This window comes from Astyanax mexicanus, chromosome 2 (assembly GCF_023375975.1).
Source record: "Astyanax mexicanus isolate ESR-SI-001 chromosome 2, AstMex3_surface, whole genome shotgun sequence".
Taxonomy (NCBI): Eukaryota; Metazoa; Chordata; class Actinopteri; order Characiformes; family Acestrorhamphidae; genus Astyanax; species Astyanax mexicanus.
This window is the reverse complement of record NC_064409.1, coordinates 47,457,105-47,484,496: the sequence shown is the minus strand read 5'-3', so window position 1 is coordinate 47,484,496 and position 27,392 is coordinate 47,457,105. Positions and strand designations below refer to the sequence as shown.

The window sequence follows — 27,392 nt, the reverse complement described above, 5'->3', positions numbered from 1 at the left end:
TGTAAGTCCTTGTTAGCATCTTCAAATGTATGAGAGCCTAGGCTATGCTATGCTGAACTCTGATTTGCAGCTGTGGGACATTCATAATCAATAACATCATCTGCAGTAGCTGTACCTAAGATTGATTTCTTAATCTGTTTTATTCTAGCCTCAACAAACTAGCTAAAGATAACAATAAAGCAGTTTTGTATGTTGCTTTGGATAAAGACATAAAGATAAACACAAAATGCCTTAAATGTAAATGTAAACAAATAGCTTATACTTGCCACTGACTAACCAAAAGTGACTGTGTTACAACACCCCATCAGTATCCCATATTGTGTGGAAAAAGTGTTGTCCATTTGAGACAGCATATAGAAGTCTGGGAGTCTGGACAATGACCTTAAAGAGCCTGAATTCACAGAGTATGCATTCATGTTTTAACACTATGTTTAATTTTTATTCTTCCCATTTGATTTTCCAATTTAGCAATTTTCAGTTCCCACTCACTAGCCAGGAGTCTCCTCTATCAAAACAATTCTACAGTGCAAGGAACCTTATAGATGTCTTTCCTCTAATTTAATCTTTCATCCAACCACATGTTTTTGAACTGCAACTAAACTTAACATCAATGAACAGCTGAACCAGCTAGGAGAAAATGAATAAAATTATTTGGCCACAAACTCTAATACTGTACTTTAAAAAGAAGAGCAGTGTTTAATAAAAAAGTATACCGTGCCAACTGTTGCACACATGATACTGTATTTATTATGATTTGTGTGGCAGCCAGTAGTGGAGGCATGTCACATGTACATGATAGAAAGAATTATTCTTTATTCCAGATAATCCTGTAAAGTAAACAACCAAATCTTACATTATGTAACATTTACTAACACAACCAAAAATATGTAGTCTATATCTGTGTCAAATTTTGTGTGTGGTATTGATTTGGACCTTATGCGATCTTATTACACAGCCACACTTGCTGTTACCCCAAACCTGCCTGCTCTTTAAGTGTTGCAAATGAAGAAGTAACTTCCCACTTGACATCTATTAACACAAAGATCAGCTCCCAAGAGAGGTACTTTGTGATGAGATTGCACGAACCCTTACTTTGCAATCTCCATCTCGGGCCTTTCAATTTATCACTGCCTCATCTATCCTGGCAAGCCTACAGCTAGGACACCTCCTAACTTTAAAGGCCATTGCTTGACTGAGCAGAGTAAGGGGACGTAGCCTCAGACACTCATTAACCCATAGACAGAATTAGGCATCATTAAAGGCTGTGTATTGTATGAGAGGAGTGTATGGTTTAACTTATTATGTAAAAGATGGAATTGCATGAGATACATGGGTTAACCTGATGGTTAAGATTTTGTCCTGCTGTACCAGGATGAAGTTGGCATTCATACTAGTAGTGTAATAATACAACAAATATTGTATATCTCAATTTTTGTTGATTTTTACTTTACTACACAATTTAAAAAACCTCAAACTGTTTCTTACACTGTCAAGATTTCCTGCAGAATGGATCAATTAATATTCTGTATTTTTTTACAGAGTAGATTCATTTCCTTTGAAAGCAAAAATATCTTATGTCTCTCCTGTAGAGCTGCTGTTTTGAAGATCATGACAAATTTCTTAGCTTTTGGCTAGTATGATGGCTAGTGTGTCATATCGGGACACTAATAAACATTATGATAACCATGTGATTAAATAAAACAAAATGTAATGTCCTGACAAACCTAAATGTGGGTGCTACAGACCCATGAGTGGGTCGACATGTCTAGTTTAAGTTGGATCTCAACTCAAACTAAAATCAGCAGAACAGCAGTGTAAAGTGTGTGATTCCCAGAGTTAGTTCATAATCATAATCTTTTATGACTTATTTGAAGAGTGTACCCAGTACTACCCACAGCTTTAGTAGGAAAATAGTTAATGTTTCCTGTTGGGCTAACAACTAATCAGTCCATTTAGCCCACAGCAGTCTCCTGTGCCTATTCATGTTTTAATCTAAAAGAATGTTTCAGCCAAGGTTGGACAAATTTCTGGACAGCCAGTCAGTACAGAGCTCATTTAAAACTCGTTTCAGTTTAAACTGTGCAGTTTAACAATTCCAGCCTATATTTTTAACAGACATTTGTGATGTGGTGTAAGGAAGAACTATGATGATTGTTTCTGCAAGAAATAAGACCATATGTGAAGAAAAACATTTGAAGCACCCTTTATTCTTGCTTTAGTGAAAATATTGTATTGAATTAGGCAGTTGCTTGTGTGCTGTATTGATTTGTATTGAACCAAATTATGAATGTTTTAATTCGTTGCACATCTAGGTTATGGGGCTCTGGCTAGCTCTACTGGAGTCACTTCAGGGATTGGTGTGTGTGTGTAAGAGAGTGTGTGAGAGAGAAAGAGAGAGACACGGGCGTTGGAAAGAATTAACCGCCACCTCTGTTGCAAACGTCTCTCATATTTGTCAGGGAAGGGCGGGCAGCCAGCAGGCCCCCCAGAGCCCAGGGGTGGGAGTCAGCTCTACACTAAAGCCCTCAAGGTTATGGCTTCTAAAATCTAAGATTACTGACGACCGAAATTAGCCGTCCGTGCGCTGACATTTCCAGGGTTCTCCAGCCACCCAGAGGTCGTCCTGTTTTTGGAACAAAGCCCCCTCAGTATCAGTTTCTGTCGACATAAAAACGACATAAAAATAAACCCAAAGAGAAATTAATGACATAAGCGGTGGCTAATGACAGCTGCAGTGGCGGCGAGGCTCCGCTAGAGGTCACCAGTCTGACACAGAACTGCCGCTCTGCTCAGAGAGGGGGGCGTGAACCGCCTGCACAATGAGCCCCTCTCTCTCTCAGAGTGACGAGGCGGATGAGGACACACCTGGTGAACCCGGTCCCACTGGGGAGACTCCACTCCGCTGCTCACTGGTGTGTGATGATAATTGGAACCGGTTCAGTTAGTGGTTCCCTGTTCCAAACATGAACACACACAGGTGAAGAGTCACCCCCCAAAAAACAACCTGTAGAAAAACCAGTGCAGACTCTCTGTAATACTGACTGACTCCTGATCTGCACCAGAACAGCTCAACTGGACAGAACTGGACCCAAAACACACAGACAGACTACTACAGAGAGAGAGAAGGGAAAGAGCTGGGGGGAGAGAGACAGAGAGATAAAGGAAGAAAAAAGTAGAGAACAGAAGAGAATAGGAAGGGGAGAATAGGAAGGGAGAAAAAATACCTAAAGCAACCAGTGAGCCAGAGAGAGAGAAAGAAAGTGAGAATAAAGAAGGACAATAAACAAATAAAGAGAGGGACAAAGAAAGAGAGACATGGGGGAAATGTGCTGGAGAAAGAGACACAGGAAGAAAGGATAGAGAGAGAAAGTAGAGATGGAGAAATGGTAGAGAGACAAACAGAGCAACGCGTGAGCCAGGCAGAGAGAAGGAGAGAGAGAAGGAGCGAGAGAAAGAAACAGAGAGAGAGAGAGAGAGAGAGAGAGAGAGAAGGAGAGAGAGGGAGTGAGCGAGAGTCTCACTACCTGATCGAGCGTAAGCGCGCGCGCTCTCTCGCCGAGCAACAAGACCATAAACAGTGGAGGTTAAAAAAAAGAGAAGCAGCTCGTGAGCGCGGTGAGAGTTTCCCGCCTGAGGAGTAGCCTGAGCCTCGCTCACGCGCGCGCGCTCACACACACGCACGCACACACACACACACACAGGCACCAGTGAAGAAGCGTCGCCTCGGTTGAGGAGTGAATCAACAGCCATGTATCTGAACAGGGAAGAAGACAATAACAAAGGTAAGACTGTTTCTGTGTCAGTGTGAGTGTGAAGGTGTGTGTGGACGGGGGTCCCGCCGGTCAGACCCTCTCTCTGTTACAGTGTGTGTGTGTGTGTGTCAGTCAGAGCGGCGGGTGAGGGGGACGCGGGGTAGCCGTTAGCCGTGTGAGGGTCACCGCCTCGGGCTGCTCTGAGCGGTCGGTTCTCTGTCAGCTGGACGGACAGTCTCGCGGTACGGCGCTCATGAGTGTGTGAGGTACTGTCCTCCTCGGCTCCGGTTCGGTTCAGGCGGGTTTAGGGGAAGGTCCCCCTCTCCTCAGACACACACAGCGGTCAGCTGGGGTCTCGGAGTCGCAGGTGAAACGCGCCTAATGACGGGGACTTGTTGGGCTTCTCCGCGAACGAGCTCCGAGCTGTGAGTGGAGGCGGAGGAGCCCCGAGAGAAGGAGAAAGCACAAGGTCAAAGCAGTCACGGCTACAGGACACTGTCCCCCCTTCAGCCGGACGCTCAGGGGGTCTCTCCGGAGGGGGGAGGACGGGTCTGCGGGCGGGAATAAGCCCTGTCATGTGCTGGAGGAGAGGGTGTGAGGCTCGCTAATTTAACCCCTCAAAACACGTGTTTCTGAGGCGTGATCCGGGGTCTCGGTGTGTGTGAGTGTGCGTGAGTGTGTGTCCTGCTGACCGTCCAGGACAGTCTGCACCGGTGTCCCCGAGGAGAACAATCCCTGAGAGAGAGAGAGAGAGAGAGAGAGAGAGAGAGAGAGAGAGAGCTAATGACAATTAGAAATAAAACCTTCAGGATAGACGAGCAACACCTGCTGCCCCCCTGCCCGGAGAGAGAAAGAGAGACCGAATGAGAAGGAGGGAGTAAAAGAGGCAGAGTGACAGGTAAAAAGAGAGAGTGGAAGAGAGGAAGGAAGACAGGTGAAGAAAGAGGAAGGAGAGACTGAGAAAGAGAGAGAATATAAAAGGAAGATAGACAGGTGAGGAAATTTGGGAATAGGTAGAGAAGAAGAAAGATGGATTAAGAGGGAGAGAGAGAGAGAATGCCAGAGAATAAGGAAGTAAGACAGGTGAAGTAAGAGGGTGGACAGAGACTGAGAAATATGGACAGAATCTGAGAGGCAGAAAGACAGGTGAAGAAGGGAGAGAAAGATGGGGAGAGACAGAGAGAAGGGGTGAAAAGATAAGTAAGAGGGAGTAAGAAAAAAAGAGAAAGACAGGCAAAGAAAGATTAAGAGTGAGTGGAGGAGAGATGGAAGGAGAAAGAAAGGCAGAAAAACAGCTGAAGAAAGAGGGAGGAGAGAGGTTGAGAAAGATAGACAGAATGTAAGAGACAGGGAGACATGAAGAAAGAGGCCGGAGAGAGACTGAGAAATATAGACAGAATGTGAGAGACGAAGAAAGACAGATGAAAGAGAGAGAGAGAGAGGGAGATTGAGGGGAAAAGACTGGTGAAGAAAGAGAGAGAACCTGAGAACGAGAATGTGCGTGTGTATTAGTGTGTGCGCGAGCGCGCGCGCTCTCGATTCCCTGTGATGTGAGGTAATCGTTCTGTGTTGGGTCACTGATACGATAAGGAGGCGTGGATGGGAGTAGTGTGCGTCTGTGTGTGTGTGTGTGTTCAGGAGAACAGAGGCACCTGGGTTCAGGTCTTTACAGTGCACGTGCTGCACATACAGGTTGTTATCTAATGAAGCACCGAGCTTTATCCCCCTTTTACTGACATCATGAATCTCCCTCTGTACATACACACACACAGGCACGCGCGCGCTAAACTACTGTCAGCGCCCTCTCTCTCCCTCCGCTCCGCTTGTTCATTCTGGCGCGCGGACGCGCTGCACGTGAGCAGGGTGTGCGTTTGATTGACAGGCGTCAACCGTCTTGCGCGCTCTTAATTCACGGCACGTCTGGAGGCGCGCGCTGTGGGCGGAGCCGCGGAGTCGCCGAGGAGCGCGAGGGCTCGGCGGAGTGATCACGTGCACGGCACATCTGCGTTTACTCTCTTCTTTAGAGCCCCAAGAGGTTTTATTAGTGATAAATCAGGAGACAGTTATGAGACCGAGTGACGTCACCGTGTGTTGTTTTTTATTTATGAGTTTGGTCATGAAATAATTTCAGGGTGGAGCAGAACACAGAAGTTGTGCTTTTGAATTAAAGCTCCCTCTGAAAAGTCTGGCAACCCAACCCACACTACTCCTACCCCCTACTGTACATTGGGGTTTAGTAATCTGAGTAGTAATGCTTCTGGTTTGGACTCTTTTCTGGATTAATACAAAAATATAATAGCAGACTGTAGCAGAATGTAAGTGCAGGTGATGAAATGTTTGCATGCATAATTTTCTGATATATAGTTGGATTCATTCTTGTTTCCACCAGTGAAAGAACTGATTCTACTGTGGCACTGGCTGCAAAACAAGAAAAAAAGCATGATTGATCCACCCCCATGTTTAACAGTTAGAGAGTTATTCTTTTCATGAAGTGCACTCTTTACTCTAAACGCATGATTAATTCATAAGTCCACAGGATTTTTGCCCAAAATGCATCAGGTTTTTTGGTCATTGCTAATGAAACACCTGATGCTGTGGTGAAGACACAAGATGTTTATTTCTAATGACCCTTTCAAGAAAGTCATGTTTGTACTAGGGTTGTCACGATACCAAAATTTTGACTTCGATACCGATACCAACTGTAGTATCACGATTCTCGATACCAAAACGATACTTGGAAGAAAAAAAAAACAATAAAAATATCTCAACATAAAATGTTTATTTTTGACTGAACTGGATTGAACACTGAACAATAGGTGCAAACGTTTTTATTCTAAAATGAAACATTTGAACAAAAAACAAGTTTCGTTATTATAACCTTAACTATAACATAATTATCTAAACACTTCCTAAAAACTAAAACTAAAACCAGAGGTAATGGTAGCCTGACTATGTGAACCTGACGGGCGGGCAGAAGTTAAGTTCTGAATAAGGAAAATAAAGAGACAGAAGAACATTACAATGTTATGTTCATTTTAACACTGCTCCGTTTTATTAATCAACCGTTTACCGTTTTTAATAAGCAGTCGCTAGTAAATCTTAGTAAAACTACAGACAGAGTGTATCTTGACTAACTCCACTAACCTGTCGACTTCTCAGCTCTTTGTAGAGATCAGGGTGCTTGTCTGCTATTATGTTAAATAACACTGTAACATAGAAGCATAGAACTATTATTTAATTAAAATGATTTTTAAGAACAGCTAAACACACTGCTGCAGGTCAAACGCGGAGGCGTTCACGTGCGAGAGAGAGAAACAGAGAAAGAGACACAGCGAGAGTGAGAGAGAGAGAGAGATTTGCGTGTTCTGATGTGAGCTACTCACAGGTAAAGGATCTCTTTTATCTCCTCGTGCTCATATTCTAGTCCCACACATAAGTCTGCAGCTCCCTCAGTGTTTTCTGTCGTATTTTGCGGCTAGCGCGAGCGCTTACAACTAACACCGCGGACCGCGAGGTGCCGCCGCGCTTGTGCCGAATCCGCTACTGAATACGACTCCCGCTTCGCGGACAGAATCGGCACAACACCCCCCGCTGTACAACTGCGGGAGTGAAAACAGCGCTAATAAATAAAGTAGTTTAGTTTCACTTTCAGTTTTCGTTATTTTCGTTATTTTCGTTATTTTATTTAAAAATAAAAATATAACTAAAAAACAGATGCCTACATCTCAGACTATTTTCCCACACTTCACTCCTCGCGCCCGTTTTGTCCACAAGTCGCGGACGAGAGACATCTGTTATTTTAGCCGTCGCCATTCTACACTCGCTGCTGCTCTGCTGGCTTGCGCGTGAATCGATTCATTTGTTCAGAACACTAAGTTTATCTGAATCCTGCCACACCGACTGCTGCGGTGTGAATCAGTTTTCTTATGAACTGAATCAAATCGCGCATACTAATTTGACTCATTTGAAGCTAGTGACTGGGCTATATACAGTATCGAAAGCATCGAACGCTAAAGAACCGAATCGTTTGTGATGACGTAGTATCGAAAAAGAATCGAACCTTCGGTACACCGTGCAACTCTAGTTTGTACAGATATTTGCAGAGTAGTACTATCAATCCTATGACCTTCTCTGAAACCTTTCTATGTTTTTCAGACCTTAACTTTATCTCCACTGATCATGTTTTTACCATTTGCTGAGTTCATTATAAACTAAGGAAAAAAAAACCTTTTTGATAACACATTCCTATTTTTATAGCATTCCCCCGAATATGGGCCATCTATTATTTAAATTTCAGAGTGTTAGGCAGCTGCTTAGAGTTGGGATTGTTGAGTTGGAATTAGAGTTGGCTGCAGATTGTTGGGACAAGGTTTGAGGAGTCAGGGTATTTGCCTTTCCCAGTTATTGTAAACAGGTTATTTTAGTGAAAAACTAATGCTAAAACTAATAATGTTTAATCTACATGCATTTTACATTACATCACAGTGACAGGAATCTTGACAACTTAAAAATGGTCAGTGGCAAAACAAATTAGCCATTAAATAAATAATTTAATGAGAAGGTTTTTCATGGTTAAAGAGTTTTAAGTACTAGAGGAGTGAAAATGCATCATGACATTTTATGAATGTGAGTGTAGCTTATTTAGTTGAACTTGATTAAACTTGAATTTTCTTTGTTCCATCTCTTTAAATTGCACATGCTTGGATACCCTCAGTGTATGTCTGAGTGAAACTAAAGGTTGATTCACTGATTTGATTGATTGTGATGTCTAATATAATTACATTGTTTGAACACCAATAAGCAGGATCAATCAACAACTCACTCCAGCGTGGTCATGTTGTACCTGTGTCCTGCCTCCTTAATCCAACCCCATTAGTGCATTATGCAACAGCTGGATGCAGCCTTCATCTTATCTTCATTAAAAAAAAGTTTTGAAATATTGTGAATTGAAATACTTTTTATTTATTTATTGAATCAGGACTCCATATGTCTAATAATAGAACAGAGCAAGGGCAGCACATTCCTCTGCCACATCTTGACCTGAGCTGCTCTGTGTGCTTTCTGGAGAGAGTGCTTCATGTGCTCTACTACTCCAGTGTTTCCAACTAAGTCCTTTGGGACTCCCTGAACCAAGCTTTCAGGACTGCTGTACATGTGGTGTTCTGTCTCGTTTGCGTTGGAAAACACTGCTCTGCTTTGTCCTGTGTTGCTGTCACCAGACCAACTGATATACTTTAAAAATGCTGGTGTCTTCCCCCCCCTGCTTAGAGGGCAGGCTTATGTGCCCCATGTGTCATGTGGCCCAGTTGGGACTTGAACCTCGGTCCCCACTGTAGGGCATGTCATTCCATCTGCAGGTATCAACATGTTCTGTCATGTTTATGGCTGAGGAGGGGTACCACTCAAACCTATACTTGCAGTATTAAACATCATTCTAGGGTTTAATGTTTATTCCAAATCCAGACTTTATTATGGAATGCATGATGGTTTGGACTAAAAGGAGTATTGTGTTGAAATCCAATTGCTGTTTGTTATGCAAAGATGCTAAAAACATTTGCATTTAATCTGACAGATATTGTCAAAGGTGGGACTTGCGGTTTATCTCTCTGCACATCTTATCGTTACAAGATACAGAGCCTTTGTTCACAGCCACAGCATGAATGATCCTCTCTTTATTAATTTTCCTTTCTACCTTATCTGTTGGGATGCTCACATTTGTATTTGGTGGCAGTCATCCAAAAAGTCCTGAATAATTCAGACAGCAAGTAATGAGTAGAGAGCCGGGACCGGATGTCTTATTTTTATCAATCGCTAATGTACTTAAGCTCATTTATTTCATAACCTTATACTCACAGGCTATTACTGGAAGGGTTATGAGTCATGAGGGCAATCTGTTGAAGACACTGTACAGCAGATACTCTAAAACAGTTTAGATAGAACATCTGTTAGAAATATTGACTTTTTATTAACTGTTTGTTTACTTTGTAGTTTGTAGATTTGTTTTTTCACAACGTGAGAAGATCATTATAAATATAAAAACAAATGAAAGTTAATGAACACTGATATATACTTTAAATGTAATTTTGTAATAAGTTTGTGCATCCATTTCATAGAGTATTTCCATCATCACTGAGAGCTACAGTCATAATCTTTAGGGGCCAACAGCTCTAGTCCATTCCTTGCGGCCTATAGCCCTAATTCAGTCATTAATGCCTCAAAAACTTATGCAGAAATTGAAGCCTATACAGTCTTATTTTAGTCTCTGAGGCCTTCATTCATAGCCCAGTCTATAAGGGCTATTGTACTGGTGCCTTCTTTGATACCATTGAGTTTGATATTATTAAAAACAAAACAATAACCATCCCCAAAATCCACTTTATATTAGCAAAAACACACAGTTAGCTTTGAGACTGTCCCTAATACTGTTAAATCCAGCACAGTACTGAGGGAAAATGTTGATTTTCGATTAAATTATACTGACCAGAATAAATGGAGTGTTTTATTGGTTGGGCCCTCAGGGAAGCAACTCACTTACTGTATGTTGAGTTACTAAAGTTAATGGACTCTGTAGATCATAAACATACAGTATACACTCTGTTGATTTAATTATCTACACAGTGTGTGTATTGATGAAATTGGTCACTCCAGGACTGGTTTTGTTTCTATATTCATAACTATTGATGAAATATGGATCTATTTATGGTGTCCAGGTGTGTGTGTGCACATGTCACGTAGGGAGCTTGTGTATCAGTATATTGACTGATTATGTGTGAGGGAGGGACAGATTGTGAATGCACTGGTTGAGAATGGAACAGAAGGTGTGTGTGTATATGTGTGTGTGTGCGCGCAGTGTCATTTCATGGCTACAGCAGAAGAGATGACAGGAGGAGTGTAATGTAGGGGAATGATTGACAGTTCATGTATTATTCATGCTATCCTGTTGATTTGGGGTGTGGGGTGGGGGTGAGGAGAAAGACAGACAGACAAATGGAAAGAGGAAGATAGAGAAACGGTGAAAAAGAGAAAAATGAAAATGTTACCTGCACTGTCAGCTTGCACTATTCTGTGGAATATCCACAAGGCAAAGAGGCAGTATTAAATTTGGCCAGAAAATGCTAAACGCTACAGTGAATGTCCGCTTCTGAAAGCACTTCAATACAGGTGGGATTCGGAATGACCCAGAGAACCCTGGGAGCTCTCTTCCCTGGCATTTTGAACTGAAGAATATTACCTAAAGCCGGACTTGCATGTCACAGTAATTGGAAACCTGCAGAAGGCTATTATGCTGAGGATAACCGAGGAGACACATTGATTTTAAGCTCTGTTAGATCCTGCCTTGCTCTTATAGAATAAAGCACAGGCATAGTAAATTGATTCCCAACTTAAGCCTTTTAATCATCATAAATATTAGATATTGGTAGTTAATATACACTGCTCTAGACTCACATTTGGCTTGATATTAAGTGTCTGCATCTATTTCTCACAGTATTCCCATCATCTTTCAGAACTACTGTCCTAGTCTATACTTTCCTTTGAATTCTACAGTCCTTGTCTAGTATTTCAGGCCTAGCATCCTTGTTTGAGGGCTGCTGTCCTAGTCCAATTTTTATGGTTAACAGTCCTAGTCCATCTTTATGGTTAACAGTCCTAGTCCAATCTTTATGGTTAACAGTCCTAGTCCAGTTTTTGTGGCCCACAGTCCTTGTTCAGTCTCTGAGGCATACACTCCTAGTCCAAAATTTGAGGCCTACAGTCCTTGTTCAGCCTCTGAGGTCTATAGCCCTGGTCCAATCTTAAGGGCATACAGTCCTATCAAATCTTTAAGGCCTACAGTCTTTGTTCAGTCTCTGAGGCCTACAGTCCTAGTCCAATCCTAAAGGCATACACTCCTAGTCAAATCTTTGAGACCTACAATCATAGCCCATTATTTAAATCCTTTAACCTTAGTCCAGACGTTGAGGTCTACAGTCCTAGTCCAGTCTTTGAGGACTGCTGTCCTAGTCCAAACTTTAAGGCTTACAGTCCTAGTCAAATATTTAAAGCATGCAGTCATAGTCCAATCTTTCAAGCTCACAGTCATAGTCCAGTCTTTAAAGCCTGCAGTCATAGTCCAGTCTTTAAAGCCTGCAGTCATAGTCCAGTCCTTAAAGCCTGCAGTCATAGTCCAGTCTTTATAGCCTACAGTCATAGTCCAATCTTTCAAGTCTGCAGTCATATTCCAGTTTTTCAGGCCTGCAGCCCTATTTTTTTTAATACGGAGTTGACCTTGAATGAAATGCAGTTTTCTGCAGTGTATTTTCATGCTGTTTAAGTCACATTCACTGCTCCTCGGTTAAACTTGATTATTCCAACTCGATTAGGTTTGATGTACACATGGAGGACTTGGCAGCTCTGAATCAGAACAACACAAAGGTCTGTGTCCTTAAGTTGCTGTTCTTAATGTTACAATGGAAGAAAAATTATGTCATTTTTGCCATTAAGTGTTTTTGTCCTGTCAATAGTGTCAATAGTTAAGGCTGTCAGTGGTTGATATGTTTGAAATTCAAAGTGTTTCTGGACTAAATGACCTTATCAGTGAGGGTTCTTAGAATTTAAGAGCTGCTTTTATTCAAGCGCTAGACTTAAGGTGTGTCCTTCAGTCTTGATTGGCCTCCTAAAACACTGCTACAAGCTCTATCAGATGCACCTCTGTGATGAACGATTAAGTGGTTTGCTCAGATATTGATTAATGCTAATACTGACTCCAGGCTCAGAGTAAATCACAGCACAGGCCAAATGCACCAGCCTGAGTGACAACTGGTTTCCATATGGATGATTCAATAATATCACTGGCTACCAATCGGGAATTTATTATTACATAAATCAAGCTGGTCTGTCTAGGGAATGCAGCATCATAGACATTATTGTTATGTAGCATCATTAGTCATCATAATGATTTAAATAATTTGACATAAAGGTCAGTGTCCTCAAAAGCAGAGGCATTATTCACAATATAATTAAATATACATGTGAATAAATGAATATATACATGTGAATTCTGTTCAGGAATATCTTTATATTTTTTTATTTTAAAGGTTTTACAGATTTTGGGTCCTTTGAAAGGTGCTGTTCAATTGTTTAACATTTACTGTGCTTAATTTCAAGGCCAGGTTTCAGGGCTGCTTTGTTGTCCTCTAGTTGGAGGTTGCATTTTTTACATTCCTCCTGCCTGTTTGGCTGGATTTAAAGCAAATCTAATTGGAAATTGCTGTGGTTCTTTAATATGCATGACAGTGTAGTGTATTAAACTGAATTGGGGGATGGAAGGAGAACAGCAGGACTTTCTTTAAAGGAGAAATAAAAGGGTGGTAAAGCAGTGTTGAAAATGTGACTAGTGCAAGGAGACAGCTGTATGTCGGCAAAAAAACAGGAGCTTTTTGGTATTTGTAGTAAGCACAGATACTCAAGATAAGCAGATGTCTAAATGTTCTAATTCTCTTTTGTTTGCATTCTTTGTTTATATCTAAGTTTACCTTTTATTGTTAAATTCTCAAAAATCATAAGGCCCTGCACAAAGCACTAATTACTCTTTCTGACTGCATGTGGAGCTCAGAAACAAGACATTCGTGTTTGATTTCTTTAAAATAAGAATTTTATTGTGTGCTTAACATCTCAAATGCTATCACTGGCCTGATACTGTCACTGGTTCATTGGTTGTCCTTTCTCAGCCCACGTTTGTTAGGTACTGATCACTGCATGCCATAAAAACCCCACATGACCTGCCTGGTATTTCTGAGATTACAGTTTCACCCTTGTCAAAGTTACTTGATGTTGAATTGACTGTTTAGTTTATGGGTAATAAGTACATCCACCCTTTGACAGATGCTACTGGAGAGTAAAGTAATGTTTTTCGTGTTTTCCACTTCACCTTTCAGTGGTGCTTATGTTATGGCTGATCTGTGTACCGGGGACGGTAAATCAAGCCAACAGATTCTAAATCTCCCTGAGGTGCACATTCTCTTTGCTGTGCTGTGATTCTATATTGGCTTATTTGCAAAAGCTAGTGAGTGGTTTTCTCAGTTTTTATTGCTGCTACCTGCTGATTATTGCTTCCTTATGCCCAGCCCACCCATTGAGAAGGCCCTGAGGGGAGGAGCCTGTGTGTGTATTTTGTATCGTGGCACAATTACAAACACATTATAGTCAAATGATGATAATATAAGTGAAGTGGAGAGAGATACAGTGGAAAGCTGCTGAAGGTAGGCCACTTTGCACAGCGAAAGAGTCCCCCTGAGGGTTGAGGCACTACCGGCTGCCGTCATCTCTGCTTTGTCTGCAGCTCAGAATAGTTACCCCTCCCATGTGTTAGGGGTGTGTTGGTGTTTGGAGACATTGGCTGTGTTTATGCGTGTGTGTGTTGTTTAGAGACAGAGAGCGACGCGAGACATCAAAGTGAGTTTGAGGGATTGTTACTGTACTCTGCAACGGAAACTAATTACAACCTTTGTGCGTAAACACCTGCTTTCTGTCTGTTGTGTCTGTCTGTGTGAGTGTGTGTGTGTGTGTGTGTGTGTGTGTGTGCAATTGGGTGTTCAAAAGCAGCCTTTCTTTAATCTCAGCTGCATACAGTAATAAGAATGAGATACTGTAATAATCTAAAGGATACAGTAGAAAGCAATTGTTGGTACCTTAGAGAAATAACCCAGGCTGGGTGAAATCAGCTCCAGTGCTCCCATTCACTCAATGTTCTTTCAGAGAACAAAGAAACAATGAAATATCTCAAAAACCTGTAATACAGCAGTGGATGTGTGCTTCTATTAAGAGTATGTTCTAAACAGCCTGAAATCGCGTGACTACAGGCTATTACACATCCTTCAGGAGGGGGAATCAGAGACAGTCTGGGGAAATCGGTTGCTCTCCAGGGTGCTGAACTCCACAAGACTGGATTCGGCACGACTGTTTGGGATGCAGCTCCCAATCACCAGGAGCTGAAATCATTCGCCTACACATCACACTGAGAGATTTCCAGCACAGAAAGTAGACAGCTGAGTGGGAACTCATGCCCCTCATCCTCTGCCACTGTTTTCATCAAAGGCTTGGATCAGGGTCGTCTATAGGGTTGTGTTTTGCAAGAACTTGCAAGAGATACAATAAAGGAGTTATGATTCAACACACTGCAATATATTCAATATTGTAAGCAACACAAATTATTGTGATTGTTTAAATCAAATTTGACTAAAACTACCAGTATTAAAAAAAAACACACTATCATGTTTATATAACTTAATAAAAGAAAAGTGTACTTTTATGTGATAATAATATATAATATCTGAAGGCACAACATACAACTCTGAGGTCATGTAAAGGTCAGGGTTTAAACAAAACACTAAATGAACCACTTTCCGATTTTAGCATGCAAACTAAAAATTTTAAATTGAACCTGTATTGCAAAACAAAATAGTGTGAAACTTTGATATATTGCTTTTTATATCATATTTTTATTTTGCCAGTTACTCCAACAAAAGCAGTATCATCTGTTTTTTTATACCCTTGATTTCCAAGAAACAACAACTGAGCAGACCCAATATTTTTGTCCATATAGTGTATCTTCAGATTTACTGGTGTTGATTTCTTTCTTGGTACTGCAACTTTTGCACTAATTTATTCTGTATTGGTTGCTTGTTTGTTGGCAAATATGAAAAATAATTAATAGATGATTAATTTGCATAATATAAAAATGCTTGTTTTTGCAGCTCCTCAGATAGTAAAGTGATCTGTTAATGAGTGGTTCAGCAGTTGTTATTAAGCACTTATATTTAGCAGCAGGATGTTACCCGCATGTAAATGGTTCTCATAATATTAAAGCAAAACAATTAAGCACAAAATTCATATTTGTCTTTCTTGATTGACCTTTAAGTCAATCGAATCTAGCCAAGTTTTGGTCACAGAAGATGCCCTCGCTATTTATTAGAGCTGAGCTGAGGAACTCCAGTGGTTCATTTCAATCTCCTTACTGATGATGCATTATCATCTAAAGGCAGTTGGGTTCTCTGTGCTGGAAATGCTGTCAGTAAGTATAGGGGCCATACAGTGCAGTGAGAGAAATAAGAGTTTTATCCTGTAGCCTTCATGTTCCAAACAGAGAGCCATTAGGGGCCCTGCAAGAAGGAAGATGTTTCCTCCAGCACTCCTAAAATTGAGCCAATGCACACTGAGCCAAAGCCCCAGGCCAGCCGTGACTGTGCCAAGGCATGGCTAGCTAGCGGCATGCTCAGCATCATGCTCCTGCTCCAACCCACTGACTGTTTCTGAAGAGAATGCTGGTGACACTGCTTATATACTACAGCAGAACAATCACGCTAGCTTTCAAACAGCTCAAGTGGTGGACAATGCGTCCTGTCTTTTGTGCACATGCGTATTTTCACAGTTTGAGTTAGGTTAGAAATGTGTAGGTGAGGGGAATTTGTGAGGACACAGAGTGTGTCCTTACAGTGGGAGTACTGTCTGTTTTCTATTGGTAGAAAGTGATCATCCAGGCAAAAAAAAAACAGAGCACTGCAGGGAAGTGTTAAACATTTTTTTATACCATCATACCTTGTCAAAACATTACTATGTTTTACATTACTATGTTTTGAGCTATGGAGCTGAACACAGCAAAAACAGTGGAGATGAGAGTGGACTTCAGGAGAAGCCCCCCAACCCTTCCAGCACTCACCATCCTCAACAGTACTGTGATGGCTGTGGATTCCTACAAGTTCCTTGGTACAACAATCTCCAAGGACCTGAAATGGGACTGCAACATCAGCACCATCATCAAGAAAGCCCAGCAGAGACTGTACTTCCTGCGTCTGCTGAGGAAGTTCAACCTGCCCCAGGAGTTGATGGTGCAGTTCTACACCGCCACCATTGAGTCTGTCCTCACCACATCCATCACAGTGTGGGGCAGCTCAGCTTCCAAACATGATATCCACCGACTGCAGCGCATCATCAGGTCTGCAGAGAGGACCATCGGTGTGAAGCTACCCACCCTGCCAGATCTACACACCTCCAGAACCAGGAAAAGAGCAGAGAACATTGTCTCTGATGCGTCACACCCTGGACACCACCTGTTCCAGCGTCTCCCCTCAGGACGGCGTTTTAGCCAACTGAAGATCAAGACCACCAGACTACAGAGAAGCTTCTTCCCACACGCCATCACTCTCATGAATAGCTGAACACTACAACATAACATCCAGGATACAGTCTGTTACATCCACACAAGACTGTTACATACATCCATATCCATGTCATCCCTCTCACTCTGTTCACCCTCTGTACTGCACTTTATTAATCTGGTGATAGTGGCTATAACACACTGTACTGTCTCTGCAAGTAATTCTTCTGTTCTCATATTTATATGCCTTTTAACTCAGTTTAACTTAATTATTTATTCAGACTGCACCAGTGTCCTTACTGCTGCACTCAGCACTTTACTGTAAATATACAACTCTGCACACGTAAAGTTAGGTTACAGGTATGTTTGTATGTGTGTGCGTGTGTTTATGTGAGTAAATGTTTTACTTCTGTAATGTTATTGTCAATTATTGTGCACTGTGAGCTACTGAAACCAAACACAAATTCCTTGTATGTGTGAGCATACTTGGCCAATAAAGCCCGATTCTGATTCTGATTCTGATTCTATGGTATATAGCAGGGGTCGGCAAAAGACGGCCCGTGGGCCAGATGTGGCCTGCAAGCATGAAACATCTGGCCTGTGAGGTTGTTTGAACTATAATGAATGTTAATGAAAAAAAAAATGCTTATTTGGCAAGCTTTTAAGTATATTCCTTTGTACATTGTCTTTCTGTTGCGCTTGGCGTGACTTTACTTTCCACCTGTTCTCATTTTTCCGCCCGTTCTTGGGCTCCCTTTGTCCTTATAAGTGGTAGTGTATTGGACCGCGACCCTGATGAGACAGGTTTGATCCCACGTGAGGAGCTGTGGGTTTACCTGCTTTGAGATCAACTGTTCTGCAATTGAGTTCAACAACCCTCTGGGCTGGAGAGCTATTAGTCTGTAGCACTCCATCACATTATACTTCATTTTCCAAAACAGATTTTTTTTTTGTGGCCCGCCACATAATGGCTTGGAAAATATCTGTCCTGCAGCCAAACTTAATTGCCGCCCCCTGATATATAGTATTTCTGTGTTCACATTATCCACATCAATACCATAAAATTCGGGGTTATTTTTCTGCTGAAAAATTATCAGATGCAAAGTTCAGTAAACACTGCACACAATTTGAGGTTAAGTCAGTGATACAGTAAATGTTAAACATTCAGTCTGATGATTAAAAAATGTTTAACATAGCCAATCAGAGAACTCAATTAGCTTGCATGATCCGGTTGTAAAGCTCAATTGTTAAGTTAGCCTCTAGTACAGATACACAGAGGGTCAGACAGCTCAGTACAGCTGTTTTTGACTAACTAACCTGAGCAGTGTTGGTTAAAACTGGTGTCTGAGAGAGTGAATTCTTAGCAGCTAGCTTGATAACAGTAGCACAGAGCGTGTTTCTGCTAAATGAGGCTTAAATTGTACACGTTTATAAGTTAAACCTTTAAACACTAAGTGTTTTGATGCACAATGTGCAGACTCCTGTTTTTTAATGTGCAGACTCCTGTTTTTTTTTTTTACCATTTTCGGAGAATAACTTCAAATCTGTCAGAGTGCACCCCATCTTGTGCCCATCTTAAATGCACATGAATGAGTGGGATATTTTGGCCTGTATTATCGAGACACAAAACAGAATGACAGACATGACAGAGAATGACAGAGAAGGTCAGACATGCCATATTTATGAAATACTGTCCTCGTTTGGAGTATATAGTATCACCAATGTACTGCCCAACCCCACTGTAGCTTGAATTACAGCTCTTTTGTTGACCACCTAGTGGAGGGACATGATTATGTATGGGAATCAGGGACACCAAGTCAGAGATTCTACCTTATTCAGTGAACGGCTGGTGTGAAGGCTTGCGTCTCTAGGTGGCACCTCTCTTTTCAAGTCACCTCATTTCAGATACGGAACTAGTTCCCAGCATAACAGCATGGATGGGCTTTCCCATCATCACACCATGCGGTCAGACCTGTCCTGGTTTCCTGCTCTCTCCCGCATGTCTTTGGGGGAGGGGTATTACTTTAATGACGTTCTGTGTGGCAGAAGGTGCTGGTATCTCTGTGAAAGAGCCTGTTGCTCTCCAGGGTGCTGAACCCTGACCGCAGCTCCTGATTCAGCAGCACTTTTGTTTGGGACAGCCCTGGACCATGAAAAATCGGAAAGGAGACATGGTTGGTGGCTCCTGATTACCACCAGCTATATCCACTCACCTCACCATCAGCCTGGCCACAACAGCCCTGTGGAGACGATAGCAAGGCGAGGGGAAAATGAGATGAGCACTCGCTCCTCTTCCCTTCTCTTTTTCACAGACAGCGATGAATCTGACAAGCCTCCCAGCGCCACAAAGAATACCCTGCATTCTCTTTCCAAATTACCCTGCAAAATAATAAACCGCTGCTTCTGAGCTGACACAGTGCTGTCAGATCAGTACATCTGTTTAATACTGTCAGGTCTATTTGCTTGCTCTTATTTTATAATAGTTTAAGATGGAATTTTGCTGCTACAAAGTTAGTTTGTTATCAATGTTCAGAAGTGGAAAACTGACACAGTTTATTTTTCTATCCTCTGAGTTTCTGACCATTCATCATGCACTAAAAACAATGTCAGTACTAATCATCATCTAGTGCTGTGTTCACATTACCAGGATAAAGTGACTCAAATCTGATTTAATTCATTTTAGCTGTGTTCACATTAACCAATTCAGATTTTTGTATTGGTTTGGAAAGGATTTGAAAGGTTGACAGTTGATATTCATAAATGTAAATGAGCCGCATTTGTTTGTAATATAAACAAACTGTTCCAGAAATTGTATGCATTTACACATTGTATGTATGTCATCTCTGTTGTTTTGCCATGCCGCCAGTGTTGTCCCGAATTTTGACAATTCTGCCATAATCCAACTCCCCTATACTCCTTTTTTTGTGAAAGAAAACTTAAAAGTCTGTAAGTGTATAATGTATAATTTCACAGAGCATGTGAAATGTGTGAATGAATCTGTGAATTCACATTAAATAAAGAGAAGATACTGAATGTGATTTAATAAGAATTCTGTTATGCCCTTATTTAGCTCGCCAGCTCTCCTCAGTACTAATTTTGCAATTCTTTGAATTAACTTTTCATAAATAAGAAGATGCACACTGAGTTTGCTCTTTCGGCATGTCCATGTTCGCAGTAGTTTTTCTGTCAGCATTATTAGCAGCTGCATGTTTTCTCAGGTAACCAGCAAAAGCTATTATAGCAACAAAAATGTAAAAGACCTTCCAGACACCCTGATCTTGAATAAATATATATGAGGCTTTGCAGGAATAGTATCAGAAGCACAATGATGCCATTTATTACACAACTACTTAAGGACTACTTAAAAATTTAAGGACTTTTGTTTAATACTATTAGTTAATTAGTTAACAGAAACAACAGGAATCATGAGCTTGATCTTCTTTGCCTTGTGATACTTATGCACGAAAGGGGATTTTATCACTAGTGATGGCTAATGACGACAGCACTAAGCACATGCATGCAGACAAAAAGATGCAGGAAATCTGATCTGACCGTTCACAATCATGTTACATGTGTAAGAACCGAATATGTATCCATTTTCAGACTATTATGAAGGTGACTGAAATCTGATTGTGTACAAAGTCCTGAAAAAAACAGTCCTGTTACAGGACAAAAAAAAAAAATCAGGTTTGAGTAACTTCAGCCTGGTAGTGTAAACTTAGCCTTTCATATGTGGTTTTCCCACTAGCAGATCAACCCAAGATGATTGAGTGTGAAGGGAGCAGCATGTTGAATACTATGAAAACTCCAAGTCATATTTTGACCAGTGACAGGTCTCTGCATTATAAATGTAAAGGTGCATAAATTTATGAATGTGCCATACAGCATTTAATATCTGTACTCCTTCTCTCCTTCTGCTGTGTGTCTCCAGCATTCTTATTTATTTTAACTTAATTAAATGCTTTAATTTGGCTACATACAGAGCGTAAGGCTATTATTAAAATCTGTCTAGTACCAGCAACTCCAAAAAAATATCAACTTCAGCTTCTTCAAAAAAAGTCAACTTATACCTGCTGGGGTGGGCAATATGTCTATCCCTCTCTACCCATAATACCCAGCTCTAAGATGTGTCTGTTGGTTGTCATTAGAGAAAATGGAAGATCTGTGTGTCTCTGTGGAAGTGCTCTGATGGTTGTGAGCCCCCCTCTCCTTCCTGTTTTTTTTCTCAGTTTGTTCAGACAATATCTTGAGACTGTCTGACAGTGGGGATTTGGGAAGTGTGCAGGATTAGTGTGTGTGTGTGTGTGTGTGTGTGTTTGTGTGTGTGTGTGTAAGTGTTTGTGTGCATGTGTGAAAGAAAGTGAGCGACAGAACACCCTGGAGTGGTATACTTGTGAAGGTCATACAAAGGAAAGAGAAGGTGTGTGTGTGCATGAGAGAGAGTGAGAGAGAAAGAGAGAGAGAGGGATGCAGGATTTGTGAAAGTTTTCTATTTTGAGGTGAAACAGAGGTGAGAGCTATTTTGGAGAACGGATCACTGGTAGTGAGTGTGTGTGTGTGTGTGTGTGAGCACAAAGTCACAGGGAAATATTACACACAAATGGGTTAATACCCTGTTCCCCACTTTGCCTCAGATGTGTGTGTGTGTGTGTGTGTGTTTGTGTTAAAGAGTGTGAGAAATAGAGGGAAAAATGAATTCAGGCTTGATGTGAATGTGAACATGTACAGCGGGTGGGTTGTGTGTGTGTGTGTGTGTATGCACTAGTGTGTATGCAGTCACACAACCCGCTTACTTTCAATAAAATCAGACATGGAGTGTTCACACCCTTCCTCTTCACTCCCTCCTCTCCTCCTTTCATTTTCCTCCATTCTTTCCCCCTTTCCTCTTCTCTCTTATTCTTTTGGCTCCTCTTTCCCCCTCTTCTCATGCCCTCTCCACTCCTTTTCTTCTCCATTTTCATTTCTTCTTCTCTGCTCTCCATTTAATATCTTTTGCTAGTTCTAGTCTTTTGATGGATCTCATCCCTCTACTTAGTCTTTCCTTTTCGATTTCCCTCCTTACCTCTTCTCCCTTTATTTCTTTTGGGAGTTGAAACTTCCCCATTTCTCTCATCTTCTCTCTCTCTTCTATTCTATTCTCCCCTACCCTCTACTTTTCTTTTTCTACTTTCCTCTCTTCTTCCTTCATCTCTTCTATGAGATGAATCCTCTCATTTTCTTGCATTTTACCTCATTTCTACTTTGCTTTTCTCTCCTCTGCTCTTCTCTTTGCTTCATTCTTTTAGGAGATTGAACCTCTCCCTTTATCTCCTTCATTTATTCTCCTCTTCTTTTCTTCTTTTTTTTTCTTCCAGCAGATGGGTCCTCTCCCCTTCTCTACTTCCATTCTACTCATCTTCTCTTCTCCTTTCTCTTCCTCTAGAAGATGGGTCCTCTTCCATCCTGTGCTTCCCTTCTTCTACTCTTTTCATTCTTCCCTTATTTGGAAGATAGATCCTCTGCTTCTCCTCTCCTTCCCTTGTTCTACTGTTCTCTTCTTCTTTCTTCTCCTCTAGGAGATGGATTCTGCATTCTTCTCTTCTCTTCCTTTCTCCTCTAGTAGATGGCTTCTTTCATTCTTCTCCTATTCTCTTCTCTGGTAGATGGATCTTGTCTGTGCCTCTCCTTGCATTCTTCTCTTCTTCTCTTCCTTTTTTAGCTTTCTCAATTCTTTCTCATTGTTCTCTCCTTTATCAGATGGATCCTCTCCCCCTCTGTTACATCCCTTGTTCTCCTATTCTCTTCTCATTTGTTCTCTTCTAGTAAATGGATTCAGCCCTCTTCTCTCCTCTCCTCTTCTATCCTCTAATGTCGGGTGTATACACGCTCATGGTGTGTGTAGTTTAATAGATGTGGTTTATAGAACTGATATAAACTGAACTGGAGTCTAAACCCCTGAAAACATCAGCCCCCTGAACACGAGGTGTATAAAAGTGTGACAAAACCCCCAACTGCAAAAACAACACGATAACGAAAGACTCTGGAGGTGTGACTGCTCCAGTCTACTTCAGCGTCTGTCAGGCTTTGATTAGTGAGAGTGTGTGTGTGCATGTTCACATGTGTGTGTGTGTGTGTATATGTGTGTGTGTTGCGAGCACGAGAGTGAGAGAGTGAGAGAGGGAGTGTGTCGGCTGTGTCGAGGCTTGTCATGTTAGCGTGGCGTGCTTTTGAAGAGCAGAGGAAAGGAAAACTGGAAATCTTTTAATCAGTTTCCTCACATGGGAACAAAGACACTCTCTAGAGACTGTGTGAAGAAGGAGCTGGTGCGTCTGTGTGTGTCAGTGTGTGTGTGTGTGTCTGTCGATGGGTTTCAGTGTTTATTTGTGATTCATATCTGGCGTGTGAGCTATGTATATATGAGAGTCATTTTTTGCGAGTGCCTGTGTGTGGGTTAGTGAGGTTGTCTGTTTGTGTGTGTGTGTGTGTGTGTGTGTGTGTGTGTGATGGGGGTGTTATGTGCGCTTATCTCTCTCCAGCAGCAGTGCAGAATGGAGATGCATTTCCATAGGTCAGAGTTCAAATGGAGACAGAGAGATGATGTCAACAGCTCCTCTGTGCTCGGCAGTGTCTTTCCCACACAGAGGCTTTTACAGGCCTGGAATTAGTTGGGCGAAATACAGCCCTTATTAGAAGATGGAATTTATCGAGTTACTGTGTGAAAGGTTGTGCAGCTGTAACAACTGCCATTCAACCTGCAGTATGGCTCTATTTGTGTGTGCGTGTGTGTGTGTGTGTGTGTGTGTGTGTGTGGGAGAGAGCGAGAACGAGAGAATCTGGCAGCGCAGTGAGACGGACAGATTGTGCTGAATGAATGCCATCTCCTCAGCCTGGTTACAAGCTCACTCTCTCTCATACCCCTCACACCCCCACCGTCTTACCCTCCACTTCTCCACACACTTCACACTTTTAATAATGTTCCATCCATCCATTCATCCATCCATCCAGTCATCCATCCATCCATCCAACCATTCCAGCTATATCTTCTTACCCTAAAGCATTTTACTTCAACTTCAGCAGTTTTATTAGACCATTTTATGGCTTTCGTTGATCCTGAGCACATGGCTCATTGATACTGAGAGGCAGAAAAAGAGAGGGAGAGAGAGAGATCAGAGTATCATGCTCTTTAAACCTCATATGACAGACTATCATATGTGGTTTTACACTTGACAAATAACATATTTATTTATTCAGTATTTTAGTGCTATTTTATGTACAAATAGTAAACATTTGACTTAAAATTGCAATTTAACTATCCTATTTATCACCCTCGTATATTAACTAATGTACCATAAATAACCTGATTTACCTTTATCTCAGGCTTTTGGGGGGTAAAAATTATAAGCTCCACTTTTATTTGCAGGTTTATGTCACAGAAATACCTACAGCAATTTATCCCAGCCTACCAGAGCTTAGATTTGTAACTAAAACAAAAATAACTAAAACAAATATATTTTCTAACATAATGACTCCTGAGTGTTTTTTTCTTTCGATATAGTATTGCTGACCTCTCTAAGCCCTCTTGATGTTCGGTCAGGCAACAGAGATGTCCTCGCTCCTGATAGTAGCATCAGTGCTTGTTTTATATGGGCTATGTTAGCTTTCAGCAGATCCACAGGTGCTCTCCTACTGGATAGCAGCATCAGCGCTTGCTTCAGTTAGGCTATGTTAGCTGTTGTCAGATTCAGAGGTGACATCTTGTCAGATAACAGCATCAGTGGCTGTTCTGGTCAGCTAGCTCTATCTTGTATTAGGTCTAGAAGTGCTAGTCTGGATAACAGTGGATAACAGGATCAGGAACTGCTTGTAGCCTCTAATGCTAGGTGATGGAAGCTAGCACACATCGTGGTAGCGTGTAGCAGCTCCAGGGGCAGTCTTGCGCTGGATAATAGCATCGGGTCTGCTTCAATAAGCTAGCATTAGCTTTTAGCAGCTCCAGAAGCATTTTGTTGCTGGATAACAGATTTAGTACCTGCTTTGATTAGCTAGCTTTATCTTTTACACTCTTTTTACTCTTGCTTTAAGTTATACTGAGGTAGTTGTTGTGTTTAGGCTTTGGAAGGCCTAAAATGTTGGTGTTAAAAAATTATCCAATACGAAACAGGTATTTTATCGTATCACAATATTTCTATTACTATGATCAAATAAACACCATATTTTATAGGCTATAAGGCACACTGTCACTGTCAATAAGCGTCTATTTTCTGGCATATTTTTATACATAAGGCACACCGAATTATAAGGCGTTGGAAAAAAAAAACAGTCAAACGAGTGCTGGATGTTAATCTACACAGATTTCTCTCTTGAAAACTGTTCATTTGGGTGAGTAAAGTGCTTCTGTTTATTTATTCAACAGCACGGTTAGCAGTAGCACTAGCCGCAGTTAGCACCAACGCTAGCTGCGGTTAGCAGCACCACAAGTTGTGGTTAGCAGCAGCACTAGCCGAGGTTAGCAACAACTTTACTGAAACTCCTTTATAAGGCTGTGGTAAAATATAACAAAGATTTTATGACATTTAAAGACATTTTCACAATACAAAGTGGCAGCAGATTTAAAAGACTGACAGTCAAATACTATTCCATACTTATTACAGTGATACATGTTCAAAAATGGCTGTGCTTCAACCACTTAAACAGAACAGTTTGCATTTGTAATGCAAAGTGGAGTCTTTAAGCACTGATGATACTAACAAAATATTCAGAAAAGTATACTGTTTTTCACAATAATAAAATGATCACAATACAATACAATGTTGTCGTATCACCTCTGCTTTAACATACGTCTTGTTCTCTAAGCCATTTGAATATATTTGTCAACAGCCGTCTATTTCAGACTCTGTTCGGTGTTATTGAAGGTTAGGAATATTGAGTGAAAGGCGATTGGTAATGAGCCGACAGCAGAATGTGACCGGCGGTCCGCATTCCATTATGTGTGTTTTGTTTCCTGTCTTCCATCAATAAGACGCGGCTTCCCATTTTCCTCCAGGCCAGCTTGTTATTCGCTGGGCTGCTTTTACATTTCTTACCACCACTATTATTGTTCCTTCCTGCCTCTTACAGGGAAGCTGAGACTGGCACAGTGATAGCGCCTGTCTCATACTCAGTAGTTTGATAAGGCTGTAAACTCTGCCTAAATTCAGCCAACAACAGCTTGCTTAAAATTCTGACACCTGCAGTCTGCTGGATCCCTATTCTCATGAGCTTCTATTTCTGGATCTGCTGTTGAAATGCATGTGCTCTGTTAAGCCAGAGCAGTTTTTCAAAATTGATGCACATTTTTAGTTTTTTCTTCTTTGTTGATGAATTTTGTGTGCGTTTAACAGCAGCCCTGGTGTTGTACAAGAAACTCGCTAAACATGAGTGAGATTTACTAAGAATAAGACATCTTGTTTAGAAATGGGTATCGTTTAAAAAAATTGATATTGATGTCCAAACAATACTTTTTCGATTCCTGTTTCTAAATTGTAACCCAAACATACAAAAAGCGATAATTATTCTCACAAAACATATTTATTTAACAGCTGACATGAGTAATCTCATTCTCATTCTCATACTGCCATAGTTTTGGATCTTGCCGAAATAAAAACAATGAGCATGTTTCTGGTGCTTTATTAAGAACAAATCAACAGCTTTACTTTAACTGCTCAAACTACACATATTTTTCCTAAGCATATTACTGGATGCAGTTCAGTTTTTAAGAGTTCTTTCAAAGAAATATCAGCATTAGATTGGCAAAATTAAATTATATTTATGTTTTTGGTATAATTCCCTTAAACATTAATTATAATTATGCATCATGCTATTTCCCATGCTATTTTGTGTGTTTAACAGTTTTTTGTTGTTTTATATGTTCTGATATATGAAAAAGGGGTTTTCACCTTTTTGTATATACTTTATACCTCACTCTGCATGTAAGGAATGTTTTTTTATTTATTTTATTGGTAAGGACTCTTTACCAGTGTCAGAGAGGCAGGGAAATGTAGGTGAATTCTGTAAGCAACATCAGGATTGCCTGTTTATGTACATTATATGTCCTTTTTTAATCAATGCATTTAGCTAATTTAGGTTGCACTGATTGCTGCACACACACAGCATGTAAAGTCCCTGTCGAGAAGTATTGCCAATAGAGTAGGACTCTCTGGAGCAGATAAACAACATGAACATATTGGCACCATGCCTAATAGCAGATGTTGACTGGAGTTAGGGCTGGGGATGGCTAATTTAAATATAATCGACAATTAGAACCACTCACTAATGTAATCTTCGCCATGTCAGTTATTTCATTGTTTTTTTTTTTAACTATGTCTCCTTAAAAACATACTTCTGCACGTAGTCACATGTAGGGCTGCATTTATTTTACAATCTTTCGATTAATAAAAATGTCATTTAATAAACCAAACTGTCCTTGTACAAAAGTTGTTCCCAACAACTCTTGTACAAAAAATAAATGTATGCTACATTGAGTACAAAAC

The 27,392-nt window shown here is 41.0% G+C and overlaps 1 protein-coding gene across 1 annotated transcript in view; it reads left to right on the top strand.

Moving 5' to 3' along the window:
- The first annotated feature begins 3,352 nt into the window (after window positions 1–3,352).
- syt7a (synaptotagmin VIIa) overlaps window positions 3,353–27,392 on the top strand; it is a 235,351-nt gene continuing 211,311 nt past the window's right edge. Inside the window, exon 1 of the mRNA XM_007235122.4 lies at window positions 3,353–3,782. Coding sequence (XP_007235184.4) covers window positions 3,749–3,782 — 34 coding nt within the window. The 5' untranslated portion in view covers window positions 3,353–3,748. The remainder of the gene's footprint in view (window positions 3,783–27,392) is intronic.